At 38.6% G+C, this 14,607-nt stretch overlaps 1 protein-coding gene across 1 annotated transcript in view; it reads right to left on the minus strand.

The window, feature by feature from the left end:
• Nucleotides 1-14,607, minus strand: part of dnah2 (dynein, axonemal, heavy chain 2) — a 66,001-nt gene that overhangs the window by 42,902 nt on the left and 8,492 nt on the right. The window contains exons 10-30 of the mRNA XM_032582808.1: nucleotides 14,175-14,304; nucleotides 13,859-14,041; nucleotides 13,567-13,781; nucleotides 12,671-12,817; nucleotides 12,394-12,550; nucleotides 11,956-12,065; nucleotides 11,704-11,833; nucleotides 10,479-10,667; nucleotides 9,493-9,637; nucleotides 8,943-9,135; nucleotides 8,622-8,822; nucleotides 8,157-8,313; nucleotides 7,105-7,279; nucleotides 6,730-6,893; nucleotides 6,400-6,561; nucleotides 5,401-5,504; nucleotides 3,753-3,909; nucleotides 3,143-3,225; nucleotides 2,402-2,582; nucleotides 2,115-2,253; nucleotides 11-228 (exon numbers count right to left, since the gene is read on the minus strand). Of these exons, the coding sequence (XP_032438699.1) occupies nucleotides 11-228; nucleotides 2,115-2,253; nucleotides 2,402-2,582; nucleotides 3,143-3,225; nucleotides 3,753-3,909; nucleotides 5,401-5,504; nucleotides 6,400-6,561; nucleotides 6,730-6,893; nucleotides 7,105-7,279; nucleotides 8,157-8,313; nucleotides 8,622-8,822; nucleotides 8,943-9,135; nucleotides 9,493-9,637; nucleotides 10,479-10,667; nucleotides 11,704-11,833; nucleotides 11,956-12,065; nucleotides 12,394-12,550; nucleotides 12,671-12,817; nucleotides 13,567-13,781; nucleotides 13,859-14,041; nucleotides 14,175-14,304 (3,340 nt within the window). The remainder of the gene's footprint in view (nucleotides 1-10; nucleotides 229-2,114; nucleotides 2,254-2,401; nucleotides 2,583-3,142; nucleotides 3,226-3,752; nucleotides 3,910-5,400; nucleotides 5,505-6,399; nucleotides 6,562-6,729; nucleotides 6,894-7,104; nucleotides 7,280-8,156; nucleotides 8,314-8,621; nucleotides 8,823-8,942; nucleotides 9,136-9,492; nucleotides 9,638-10,478; nucleotides 10,668-11,703; nucleotides 11,834-11,955; nucleotides 12,066-12,393; nucleotides 12,551-12,670; nucleotides 12,818-13,566; nucleotides 13,782-13,858; nucleotides 14,042-14,174; nucleotides 14,305-14,607) is intronic.

Below are 14,607 nucleotides of genomic sequence, written 5' to 3' on the forward strand. Positions count from 1 at the left end.
TGTTCTCCACCTTCTCGAGTCGTAGGCTCTTGATGTTGTCAAAACACTTCTTCATGTGAGGCTGCATGGCTTCGGGGTTCTGAGACTGGCCCAGGATCTCCAGCACGTCGTCGTTTGACAGAAAATAAAACCTGGGGAAGATCTGCCTCTTGGTCTCCAGATACATGTCCAGGGCCCTCAGGATGTCTTCCAGCTTGAAGCTCATGTCATTCAGAGTCTGTAGCAAGCCTAAAAGAAAGAACAGACAAGGTAACGTCACAGTTGATGATTTGGTTAAATGACAGAATCTTCAAATTTTATGCTGATACTTAAAAGTTAGGTTTTATGAAATATTATTTTATAATAGAAAGCCAACATAAGAAAGGTTTCAGAATGTGATTAGATATTGTCCCTTTCCTCAGGATTGGACAGGCACACATTTGTAGCTGTATAATTTGGGTCAAATGTTCCAGGTGTCATTTTTCAAGCTTCTCATAACACTTTGCTGTAACAGATGTCATTCTGTGACACACAGCAGATTATATAATGGCTGGTCACCCTCCTGTTCGTTATACTTGTTTCAAAATGTTTCAACCTGTGACAGAATGGACATTAGAAATAATTACACCCCCGCCCTTTTTCTTACTTTATTTGAAGACTGTTGACTATACTCTTAAGCTGCACTTCTCCTTGAACTGATGCATTAAACTGCAATTACAGCAGTTCGCCACCAGTTGGCACACAGAACACGGTGAGCACTCCTGACTCAGCGAGCCAACTGCAATTTAGCGCAATAACGGCTGGTCAGCGGAGGCGCTCACTGTCGCTCTTGTTTATTAACAGGTAAATATCAATTAGCGTTGCTATTTATCTAAATTGTCTCATATAGGGGAAGTGAGCTAGAGTAAAGTAACGAGATATTTGTGTGTAAGTTTTGAGTGAGTATTTGTTTGACCTATACTGTAAATATTTATTGACTCAGCGAGCCATTTAGCGCAGTAACAGCTGGTCAGCGGAAGCGCTCACTGTGGCTCTTGTTTGTTAACAGCGTTCATCGATTAAAAGATCCTGCGAAAACCACACTGACTAATCATTAAGTGTACAACAAACGGATAAATGTGGAATATTTAGACATCTGGAAATTTTTACCAAACTTGTGGAGCTAAACAAATCTGTCTGAAGTCACGCAAGGAAGCAGAGTGTTTGAGGTGTTGCTTTAAATCAAACCCACAACTGAACCTCCATTTAACTCAAAGGTATTAATCATTTTAATTTTGTAATTTTTGGGGGGCACAAGTGGCTTTTATAGAAAAGCAAGTAATCAGAAAATTAGGAGCAAATGGTCCAAGACAGGCCATAATGACAGGGAAAAAAAGTATCTAAAAAAATGTCATCCTCTTTATCCAGCCATTTATTGCTATAGAAATAATTTTCATAATCCCAAAGGATTTAAAACAGAAACGGTTTAGCCAGTTTTAATGCCAGACAATGAGAAAATAGGGTTTTCATAGTGTATGTAAACATCTGGTTTTACCTGTATATCTGTGGCTTTTTTTCTGCCACAGATATACAGAAAACAGACCTCAATCTTTGATCTCAAAGACTGAAATCAAAGATCTGAATCTTTGATCTCAGATTCATTTTTCACAAATTTAAAGAAATGTAAACAACCAACCTGACTCCAAAACAACTCCTTTTACATTTGAAAAAACTATTTTTATTGCCAAATGTACACCACCCATCCATACACCTTTGTCCCTAGTGGGGTTAGGAGGGGTACACCCTGGACAGATCGCCAGCCTGCCGCCGGGCAACACAGAGACAAACAACCACACACACACACACCTAGGGAGAATTTAGAGAGACTAATTAACCTGACAGTCATGTTTTTGGACTGTGGGAGGAACCTGGAGTACCCAGAGAGAACCCACGCATGCACAGAGAGAACTTGCAAACTCCATGCAGAAAGACCCTGGGCCTGAAATCGAACCCAGGACCTTCTTGCTGCAAGGCAACAGTGCTACCTACTGCGCCACTGTGCAGCCTCCAAATATACACACTAATGCTAATATTGGCTGACCCAGCCAGGTTGTAATGCATTGTATAAATTAGAAACATGAACTCTGCTGTGGTACCGGGATAATGTGTTCCCTGCAGGGCGTTTGGATTCTCGTGGAGTCGTTCCATTATGATCTTCCAGTTGCGACTGATGCCCGCGAACTCGGTGCACTCATTAGGAAGCTGCTCCCTGATGTCCTTTCCTTGGAAAATGTTCTGAGTGGGGGGAAAAAAAGAACACAACTGGTTGCAACAGAGAAAGAGAAGAGCGCTTGTTTTGGATTAAAAACTTCTGTATGAAATGTAGCTTTCTGGTGCAGGTCTGTAAAACACAAACAATGAATGAGCAAGGTCAATTGTGTACTTCCAAGTAAATCCAGTTTCGCTGCACGGAGAGGATCATCTCGATGACGTCCATTATGTGGGTGAGCTGGTGTTCCCATTGGTCCACCTCTCGCTCGAAGGCTTTAACGAAGCGGGATGCCTTCATTGTGGACAAAATGACCTGGTTATCGTCCAGCATCTGGAAGACGTCTTCACTCCCTCTGAGGAGGATGAGAGAACATGAATGGTGACGTCTAAATTGATACATCAGTCCTGGAATGCTAACCAGCATGAAAGGCCATCATATGCTCACATTACAATAAATATTTTTGATTCCGTCTGTTCCTGTGAGTGTTTGAAAACAAAAGTGCTTGCTCTGCAATATATTGTTTCCCTGCAGTCAGTGTGGAATCAGTTTTTTTTTTTTTTTTGTACTTGAGGTTAAGGTTAAAACAAATTCCACAACTTGTTAAAGGCCAATTCGTTGTTATTCTGTATAAAACGCTACCACCACATTGCATCTCAAAGCTTTCTAAATCCGTTGACGGCGCTGTCGTTTTAAAACTAGATTGGAAAGGATTGAAATGATGGCTATGCATCAGAAATGAGTAAATTTGCTGATAAATTTTTTTTTAGAATTTTTTTAAGACAGAAAATTTTAATCTGCCACCTGTAGGCTCTACACAGCGGCATCAACTCACAGTATTGAGCCATGCTAAATGTGACAATATTTGTAACTTTTTGAAACCGTTCCTCTGCTTGACATTAAAACTCGCCTTACCGCAGCTTGTAGTGGCCCTCCTCTTTGTACGGCACGATGTCCAGGTATACTTCATCCCATGTCTTCCTGACATTCATCAGACCCTGAAAAAACAAATGCAAACTATAATGCAAACAGACTAAAAATACAGTTGCAATAAAATTATTTTCTAGTATTTATGCCTGGAGAATGTCTCAGAAATACTAGATTGTAATGGTGAATTAACATAAAAATTTTAGAGTTTTGTAGTTTAAAAGCATCAAACGACTGCTCCTTTCAGGCTCTTCCTCACTCAGAGCTCCTTGAATTGAATCCCAGTTTCTGAATGAACAATTACTGGCTGATTTCACAAATGAGGTGCTAATTGCATGGCAACTGTATATGCTAATTGCTCCACACATCAATGTGCACAAACTTGGCTGTAATGCTGCTCTGATGTAACCTTTGAGGGTTTAGAGTGAGGAAGGGAAATGGGGGAGAGGGGCTGCTGGCAGGACTAAGACGGCAAATTTTGAGCTGCCAGAGTTGAAGCCAGAATGGAGGAGAGTCGCTCTGCTGCATTTTCAGATCTTTCCTAACATTATTCCACAGTAAAGTAAGATGAAGAATCAACAAGAAATCAGATCCGAACCTGTTCTATGGAGAGCTCCTTACTGGCAGCTCCAGAGATCTCCGAAATGACCGAAGCGTAATGATCCAGGTTCAGAGAAATGATCTTCTCCAGGGTGAAGTCAGGGCTGGTGTGGTCAAATGTGCGCTCTAGATCCTCACAGATCTGCGTCCAGTGTCTGAAACAAAAACAGGTACAAATTCTACCTTAAGGGGCAAAAAAATATATATCTGTTTACATACATGCATTTACTTTTATATTAAAAAATTTGTGCTTTACGACAGAGAATTATTGCCACTGGAAAAAAAGAATTCTGACTTTTTTCTCAGAATTCAGGTTTTTCGAAAAAGTGAAAATACAGTCATAACCTTAACAGAATGAAAATGTGACGTTACCAGAAAGAAGATGCAAATTGACAAAAAAAAAATCTTCAATCGAATTACGAATATCTGACGTGACCAGACTGACAAATCCGTTTGGATCTTACTTCAAACAGACACTGTTGTTTGCACAATAATTTTAAAGTTCTGTTACTGAGAGTAATTTGATGCTGATGTATTAAAATATTTATTTGTAAAACTGAGTAGACCTTTGCAAGTTGTTCGACATTCATTTTATTTTTAATCTAGTTTTTGTTCAGGAGTTCCCATTAAATTACTACTTCTGTCTCCTAATATTATGATTTTATTCTCGTTTTATTTCAACTTTATTATCATAGGACTTTATTTTCTTATTATTATGACTTTAGTGCCATAATAATAAAAAAAAAGTCTTAGTCTGGCCGTAATACTTGGTTGTATAATTCTCTTTTCATTTTTATTCACAATGAAAATGCCACAGTTTTTATTCTGACATTTAATCCCCTGAACTGACTTTTAAAAAAAGTCAGAATTCTGACTTTAATTTCAGAATTCAGATTTTTTTTTCTCAATTTTAACCAAATTAAGACAAAAGTCAAAATTCTGACTTAATTTTTCAGAATTCGGAGATTAAAGTCAGAATTCCAAATGTTGTCCCTCATCGTCTTCTGTACCGTTTTTATGCTTCTACTGTTACTGTTATATTAAAGTAATTCTCTCTCAGTACCCTCATGGCCTTTAAAATAACTATGCAATGTATCAGACTTATGATTTCTTATGTCAGGAAGAATAAGTTTACAGAGAAATATAAGGATGTAATTGTATGACAATTGTTTTACTTTTGATGCATCAGTGTCAAACTAACACATGGTGCCTAGAGGAGGGTGCCACATACGAAACAGAACTCACCAACTCTTTGCAACTGTTGTATAGTTTTACAGATAACAGGGTTCATGTTTGAGGCCCAGCAAACTGGATCAATTACGGGACTAATACACATTTTTTATGAAAAACTCCAAACCTTTTTAGGGTTATTAGTATGATACAAATCCACTAGGAGTTTACTGCTTGGATTATGCACATAATCGTGAGACCATTTTTTCCGATTAAGGACAGATGCTACAACGGTCTGCACGGCCCCTGGAGAAATAAGAAAGAAGCCTCAAAACTGACAAAGAGTCAGAAGGTTTAGTTGAAGAGCTTGTCTGAAAGGCACCAGACCATAATAAACGTGTAACAAAGACACAACACTCGTTCGGACATGCTGTAGTTTTGGACTGCAAGCGTAGCCAGATCATTTTAACCGTTACCTGTCTCTCAAGGCTGGATTCCTCAGATCAGTAATGAGGGGGATGATGTGCTTGAACTTTTCAAGCTTCACCCTGGAGGAAGTAACTATCTCCCAATCTTTACCCTGCAGTAAAAACACACAAAATATGATGTTGTTTCTAGCGCAGCTGGGATTGCAGTCAATGGGATTAACTACTTTAAGGCAGATGTCCAGTTTGTGGTGTGAGATTCATTCTAATGTAAATTGGTTTATTAATGTAAAAAAGTGTTTGTTGATCTGCTATGAACAGTACATAACTAAATAATCACCCCATGAAATTGAATTATTTTCTACATCTTCCAAAGGGTTTTTCTCTTCTAGCAGAGCAACACAGCTTTTCTAAATAGATTAGCTTCCTTTACAAAGCTTAGATCATTTACATTTGCACCCAGTGACAGAACCATTTTGGATCAAAACCAAAACTACAAACTAGGTACTAAACTTTTTATTAAGTAGCACAAGCCATTGTTGTGTAATGAAGCGCATTAACTTCATAATGTTCAAACGGTGATGGTTTTCCACTGATTAACAAAGTGGAAGCTCGTCAGAATTTGAGTTGTCACTTGAGAAAGGATTGTAACAAACACTAATTTAGTTTATATTTTATTAAAAAACACTGATGATGCTCACATAGCAGGAGATTGAAAAACAAAGTTATTATAAGAAATGGACGGAGAATTATAGTCAAAAACTTTGAAGGAGGCCAAACAATTCACTTGTACCTGAGGCAGGAAGTAAAACATTCCCAAATCTCTGGAAAGGAAACCACTAAGAAATGCGTCTAAAGGAAGTACTATGGTGTGGAGAGGCTTCACTGTGTCTGTAACTGGGAATGCATTGGATTATACCAGTAATAATTTTTTCAAAAATGAAACCTAAAAAGACAAAACTGATAATAATAATAATAATAATAATAATAGAAACTGCTACATAATGCCTAAGCTGATCATCCTGCCCAGCACCGGATAGCAGAACTAACCTTGAGATCTCTCTGAAGGGCGCGAACTCTCTTGTACATCTCCAGCGCTGTTTCCTCCATGGTCCGCGTCTGCAGCTGTGACAGGTGAAGAACCTTCCAGTTTTTCCAGTTTTCATCCCATTCCTGAGAGATTTCCCACACCTCCTGGAGCTGATCCATGTCCTGGGAAGGCGCACAAAGGCACAAAGTTGTCAGACACAAGTGACGCGTAAAAAAACAACAACTTCAGGAACAACTTAGGAAAATTATTGATCCGTTGAAATTTTTTACAATCACCATTTGCATAACTGAATGCTAATGTAACTGTTAGAGCCAAGAGCAACTTCAGACCTTTTCCATTGCCATGATGAATTTACAGGGAGGTTGTTCGATTCTGAAGAATGCCAGCCCACTGATAAGGGTGTTTTGCTCCTGCTTTAGAGCCTCCAGTTGGGTACGATGTTCTTCTATTTGTTTCATGGCCGTTTCAAAGCTTAAAATGCTCTGAAAAGGACCTGGACATGCAAATGTAGTGTTGTGCATATTAAGACTTACACAAACATCCACATAGATATTTACTTATGACAACCATTAAAAAGCAAATACACAAATGTGTGCAAGGCTTATTGAATCAACAATGTTTTGTTTAGTGAATGTAACTAGTTTCCAAACAGTTAGGACTGATGTTGAATTAGACCAGTTGCTGGTAAAACACGTATGTGTAACCTTTGATGTTGAACTCCTGCAATACAACGTCGATCTTCTTCTTGAAATCCTCAAAGGAGCGGATGAGGCCGGTTTTGAACTTTTCTTTGTCTTTCGACAGAGTGGCGTCACTGTTAATCAACACCTGCTGAAACCAAATCCACTTGTCATTCAGATCTTCTCGCATGACCTGAACCTGCAGGCGCAAACAAGACACAATGGATTAAAGTCATGATTCATTTCTTCAGAGTCATATTACTGATAGATAAACCAAACACTGAAATATATTTAATACATCAGTTAGTGTCATGTGAAAAAACAGGGTAAGCATTCAGTTATTTCTAAAGAACTGGTAATATTTTGATCTCTAATCTTTATACCTATATCTTGAAGAGAATGGAAACCGGAAGCTATGCTAAAACGGAAGTTATGCTAAAACGAAAGCTATGCTAAGCTGAAGTTACACTATGAAACTTAACAGATAAATTCTGTTTCAGCATAGCTTCCTTTGTACTTTTGGTTATTGTGGCTTCAGTTGGTGTGTTGGGGCTATCACATTTTGTTGACCTTTCTGGGCAACCGTATAAAATGGCTTTTTCAGAAGCTACAAAGATACCAAAAAGCTATATAACCTAATTTCTGTCTGCCAGCTACCACTGTTTAGCTACGTAGATTGTAACATAGGGAAAATGTTAGAAAGGTTAGCATTAACTCTCAACAAATTTTAACTGATATACTATGAAAAGGAAACCTAAAAGTTAATATTGAACAACTAATTATCTGTTTACACTGTTGTGATCCATCAGTAAGAGGTAGGAAGCTCAGTTCCCAAGAAAAAATAAAGAATGTTTTAGCTAATATAACATACTTGGCAATGATGTGTGCGTAAGTGTGACAATACAATACTGTAACTCCTTATGTGGTAATAACTCGTTTATAACCTACAGCTGTTATTTCTTAAGAATGTATACATATATTCAACCAATTTAAGCAGTGTTAACTTTTGTTTATTGAAAATGTACTCCTGTACCTTAAATCAATTTCTAGACATTGTGAAGAACATGCATACTTACACGGCGCACCACTTCGACTTCATACTTGTCGAGGATGGCAAATCGTTCATGGATGAGAGGAATCTGAGCTTCTGTGTTGGCCAAATCACTATTGAGATTCGCTAAAAGAGTCAGGCTATCACTAAGCTCCTCAAGCGTCTGCGGTGGTTTCATCAACCTGAACATAAACAATGTAGATTATTAAACTCAAGGATTTCCCCCATATTCTTCCAGAATTTCATTCATTCACTGGACTCCTTTATGTCAGAGAACTGGTCATAGCTGTGCACTTTTATCATATAAATAAGATTTGATGTATGATACTGAATCCAAGAGGTAGCATTACTAAAATTTGCACAATAAGTGAGAGCATTTGTGCCAACAATGCTTCTTGGTAATACTATCATCTGAGAAAACTGTGCTACTCCTAGTTTATTGTTGTGCTGATGTGTCAAAACAGCTGGAGAATAAGAAATTGTTGCACACCTATGGGCATTGCTTTTCATTGAGTTATAAAGTTCTTCTAGATGAGTGCTTGCTATCTCGCTGAGAAGCTGTGTTAACTTTTTCTGCCATTCATTGCAATGTTGCACCAGGGTGGACTTGAGTGGCGAACAGTCCAGCATCACAAACTGTATGGTGACGACAGTCTCTTCCTGTTGAATACTGCTGGCGTTCTCAGTGTATCTGGGAGACCACAGGAACATTGTTTGTGATAATAATCAACCATTCATAAAACATGTCTTTGCAAAACACACTGTATGTATTTGCAGAAATTCCTTCAACAGAGACAGAGGAATCGTATACCTTTGTATATCTGCATCAAAAGTCGATACTGAAGTGTTGGCTGTCCTGTAACGTTGTATAATGTAGTCTTTGATATTTTCCCAGATGGGCCTGTATTTGCCCCAGCTCTTCAAATAGGCCTCCAGTTGCCTGGCATTGGCTGACATGCCTGCTGTAATTGCAGCCTGAGTCTTAATAATCCGATCGTCTCGCTCTGAGTGATCAATCAAAATCAAAATGGGGAAGATGATAAAAATCATTGAGCTTCTTATGAAAATATTTAATCATTTTAATTGTTCCATATTTTGTCATGTTACATCCACACAGGAGCCTCTGGGGAAGTATACATTGTGTATATTAATGCATTTTATTTAGGGGTGCATAATTAGAGGGGTAAGAATGCAAAAATGTATGCCACACTTTTGAGATATTTATTTGACTTCACAATTGTGTGCTCATTTGTGTTGCTATATCCAATAAAGTCCCAGTAAAGAACAATCAAGTGATAACATGACAAAATATGAAAAAGCACTGAAGCAGGTGTACGCTATGATATATATTTGTTTCCAACCTATGCTGATGTATATGGGGACAGCCTGAAACCCTTTGTTGGAGAGAAGCTCAGGGAGACGCTTAAATTCAGAGATGATTTTGATCAACTGAGGCAAAATGTTCACAATCTCTCCAAGTTTCTGTAGAGTCGGCGAGAACTCCAGCTGTAAACAAAAAAACCCAAACTGGATTACAGAGCAAGGTGATTCTTTAAAACACAAATTAAGCACTACAAAACCTCTTTTATATTTACATTTAAATTTAGGATCACCTTAGACCTCAAACATCGCCCAGAACTGCTAGCTTCAGGAGGGATCTACCCAAGTGCCTCAATTTCTGTTTGTTCTTTTCTTATCTATTTAAAGAGTCAATATCATGTGTTTAACAGCCACCTACTGCCCTTTTACAGCACAATCAAGTAACTATGTTACCTTCAGTTGTAATAAAAATATTGTACAGATCAAATATGACTTAAAGAAAATTGGACTTTATCATTTAGCTCCTTGAAATTGGGTCTCTGGCTCCTTAAGAAACTCCTGCTCTTTCTGAAACTCAGAAAGAGCAGGAGGAGTTCACAACAGAACTCCTCTGTTACACCTTTAACATTTTCATCAGGGTTGCACTGAGATCAGCAGATGCTAATTGCTGCTGGTTAGTCTGAAGGAGCTGAATGGGGGAGTCACAGGAGAAGGGCTGGTGTATAATGCAAAAGCTCAGAAGTTTAGAAAGTGAAACTCTGAGGAGGAGGTGCTTGGACCCCACAGGCATTTTGCACAGCTGAATGGTTGCCAGATTAAAAGAATTCTCAAACATGCATGAAAAAAATCAAAGCAACACTCCAGGTATGTTTTGGATGAAGGAATAACACTAACTTCACATAATATTGTCCCTTTAAAAAAATATATTTTTCTTATAACATTCATTGTGGGTGTTGAGCTGTTTGAAGAGAAATCTCTAGCTTACAGCATCACAGTAGTTTTAAAAGGCTGTGTGAGTCTGCGTTACCTTTGGCACGCTTTGAGGAGTCGCCTGCCGCAGAAGTACTAGCACTTTGAACAGCGGACTGGGAGATGTCTTGCTATCCCCGGTGATGGCTCTGCTTAGTTTCTTCATGGAGTCCCTGATGTTAAACCGGAATGCCTCTTCCACTATCCGGTCCACCTTCTCTGAATATGTTTCCCAATGTTCCTGGACCTACAACATCAGAGCTCAGGTTTTTACAAAGTACACATTAGTGGACAACAAATTATCTTTTGGGAGGAAAAGGAGGATTTATCTTTGAAACATTTATTTAGATCTATTTATACAGAGCCCTTCAAAGGTATTTATGCTGCTTGTTGGCTAGCCCTTTACTCTAAGAGATTCGATATTAACTCTGGATGAACTGCAAAGAGCCACTGCTGAGATGGAAGAATTTGTTGACAGGCTAGGTACCAACTATGCATGCCACAGATATTAGATTAGATATTATGAGTTATTTGAAGAATGGCAAAAAGAAGACCAAATGCTGGAAGAATGTCGGGTATCTGTAGCCTGCTACAACAAAGAAAACATAGTATATTTGGCTTGAGTTAATGGTGGATGGAAAAAAGCTGCAAAAGACATAAAGCTGGGGTGGAAGTAAAATTTTCAGTACAACAAGGACCCAAAACATACAGCAAAGGTTTAGATTTAAGCATATTAATCAGCTGAGGTGGTCTAGTCGAAGTGCAGATCTAGATGCATTTAAGAATTTGTGCCAAGACTTTAAGAAATGATGCTTATAGATGGTTTCTATAAAATTGGGCTCTGTAAAGAAACATGGACATAAATTTGTCTCAAGAATTTAACTTTTCTTAAAGACTGATATACTGTATATCAGTGAACACTTGTCTCTGAAACTGCAGCAAAATATGTCATATACAGTACTGACTTAAGTGAGAGGGAAAAGGGTGCAGTTTAATTCCAGTTAATGAAACAAGTAAAAATGTCCTTTCACTTTACAATTCTGAACTATGTTGTAAAATCTGAATAAAATGCAACTAGGTTTGAGGCCGTAATGTGACAAAAAGTGCAAAGTTCAAGGATGTAAATACTTTTGAAAGGCAGTCTAGATCTGGGTCAATTCTCTTTCCTTTGCATAGCACATTTAACATACTTGTTAAATAATATTTTTTTTTAAATAAAAGCACACTTAATACTCCAGAAAGTGATTTTTAAGCATAGAAAAGCATAAAAACATAGTTCCAACCTCAGCTCCATCCCCGGCAAAGATGGTGTGAATCTGAGTCATGATATCAACAATTTCCTGGTGTACCGAGCGCAGCACTTGGAGACGACTCTGCTGGTGAGCATTCTGGTCATCCTCAAATTCCAGGTTTCTAGCCAACAGCAGGCGGTTTGGAATGACAGAACCACTCAGCTGATTCATTTCTTAAAGGTTTCGTGTTTGGTTAGTGTGCCATCATAGTGACACAACAGAGAAGAAATCAGAACTTATTACCTGTACACTGTCTTCCCATCTATTTTAACCAGCAAAGTTTCACTGATCTGCCTACAGAGGTTGGAGATGGACAGATTGGAAACTTTGTAACCATCAATGACAGACTGGACCTGGAGAGGTAATGAAAAGAGAGAAAAGAAGGACGTGTCCGCTTTATTAAAGAAATCAAAATAGGCTGTAATCCCAAGAGCAGAAAAAAAGAAGCCTGTGAATATTAGCTTCTATGGTAAACAATTTCTGTTGTGTGTTGAGGTATATTAAGGTATATTCAGTCTTAGAATTATTGAAATAAGCAGTTTAAAGCATTTTTAGAGGTTGTCTCAGGTGTTGGTGGATTGTAGCAATTTGCCAGCAGTCTCTGTGCCTAATCTCCATGAATACAGAGGCTCCACTGTATTCAAAAACTACCGAGAGAGGATTAGCAGGTTTGTGTTAAACCTTGTCAATGTGGAGAAGGGAATCGTTGATGAAGTGGTTCGAAGCTCCTTGGGACAACCAAAGCAACTTGGTCATGCCGGGCTCCACCTTCTTGTCAAGGAAACGGATCCGCTCCCGGAATAGACCCAGCTCTTCACGAGAGAGCATTCCAACAATCCTGACAGCAACAACAAAAAACATTGCAGAAATAAAAAAAATTAAAAAAAGTTGAATGGTTTATATTTAACTTGAAGGTAGGTGTACTGTAATCCACAGTTGAAGCAAGTATAGATGAGACCTGTTGTAGTTCCTGATGAGCAGCAGCACTCTCTCCCGGAGGAGCCGGATCTCTTCCCTGCTCTGGTACATGTCAGATACAATCTGTGGGATCTCAAACTTCATTCGGTCCCAGTACTGGATCTCAGAAAACAGCCTCAACAGGTTGCTGGATCAAACAGTGTTTGACATAAAGCATTTTCATTAGTTATGGGGAGACAAATGTTCATAATACTTTTGATTCAATTGTAATCTGAAAACTTTGTACTACCCTGTGTTCATTGATTGTGGTTCTGATCCATGTTTTGCCAGTTCAATGTTATAAAACACAGACTAATTATGGGCTATTCCACAGAGAAAATTTAAATATTCAAAAGAAAATGCAGCTGGGGAAGCTGAAATACCTAAGCTCAATGCTACCTGACAATACTGGCAGGCAATTGCAAAGCAGCCAGTTAAGGTACAGTATATTTCAGTACTATGAGCGCTCTAACTGGTCTGGGACTTTCAGTTGGTCTGTTGAAAAAGGTTTTGTCAGTAGGTCTGGATGCTCAATTCTGGTTTTTTTGCTAAAATCCTATTCTTCTTTATGCATGGTTATTCATACTACTAATTAAAGGTCACCGCAATCAGGTTTCTGTGTGAAAAGTTTGCAACCCGAAAGCAACCAGCATTTTGGAGTTGGGGTTGGGCAGTTGAAAAATCAAAACTTACAATGAATTTTATATTTGTGAAAATTGTAAGTTTTTCGGTGTTTGTGTGTAACATTAATGTTCTCAGATTAATTTAATTTTTCAAGCCAAACCATATAACTGAAAAGGATTGCTGTCTATAACCAAAGACACTCAAGCACAAACTCAATTCTAATCACATAAAAATTCATGACTATTTCTTTCTGTTTTTCTAATTTTGACCTACTTGTCGAAATTGATTTCCAGCCTGGAGCGAGCGCCCTTGGGGCGCACCAAGAGAGTCTGCTGCAGTTTCTTCAGGTACTGTCCATCCAAGTTCTGAGTCCAGTCAAAGAAGTTTTTCCTCACAATCTCAGCCAGGATCTGGTTCACCTGCACATAGGTAAAAATGATCCCCTTGCGGTTGGAAGATTCCGGCATAAAGGAGCACTTCTGAAGGATCTGGAAGAGACCATGAGTAACAGTAAGAAAACAGTTTTTACTAAATTTCGGCGCAAAAGAGAGCCTGATAGATGTACCTCCATGGGTTTTTCTAGGCGCTGCTTGAGAGCTTTGGCCCACATGACCTGCCCCACAACTTGTGGCATGTGATCAGGATAACAGCGACCCCTTTGGTCCACTGCCTCCTTCACCAATTTAAGTTCTTTGCTGAAGATGCTGTACACTTCCTCTGACTTCTCCTCCATTGTGCGCCGTATGGCCTGTGACGGCACAGATCAACATAAGAAGAGAACGTCAGAGAGAATAAACAGGAAAGGCTAAAGATGGGAATTTAAAAGGTTGTCCATTGAGTAAAAATGAACATGTTGTGAAATGTGAGTGCTTGTCAAACACCTTGCGTGTGGACATCGGACTGAAAATGTCCAGAAGCCTGACTCCTTCCTGAACTGTGTTCACGGTCCGGAAAGCTGAATTCATCAACTCCTGGGTCATCATTTCCAGATCCTTTACAAATGTACAAAACCTAATAAAACGGCAAACCATCACATAAAAGACATGAACAACATCACTCAAGTCAACTTGTAGCAGAGTGATGCAGAATATCCACTCCACCCATTTTTACTTCTAAGCTGAGCTCTTTCAGTTCTTTGTTATCCCGAAGCCCCAAAATTAAAATGCAAAAAAATCTGTAAAAATGCTGCAGCAAACTTAAAGGAGAAATGATGTGGGGGACATTTGTGAAGTTAAACATTCAAAAATCAGAAATAATTTCAGTAATGAGAGGAAAACAGTGGTAATTAATTTTTCAATGTCATATTTTCACAGC

This window comes from Xiphophorus hellerii, chromosome 14 (assembly GCF_003331165.1).
Source record: "Xiphophorus hellerii strain 12219 chromosome 14, Xiphophorus_hellerii-4.1, whole genome shotgun sequence".
In the NCBI taxonomy this organism is placed as follows: domain Eukaryota; kingdom Metazoa; phylum Chordata; class Actinopteri; order Cyprinodontiformes; family Poeciliidae; genus Xiphophorus; species Xiphophorus hellerii.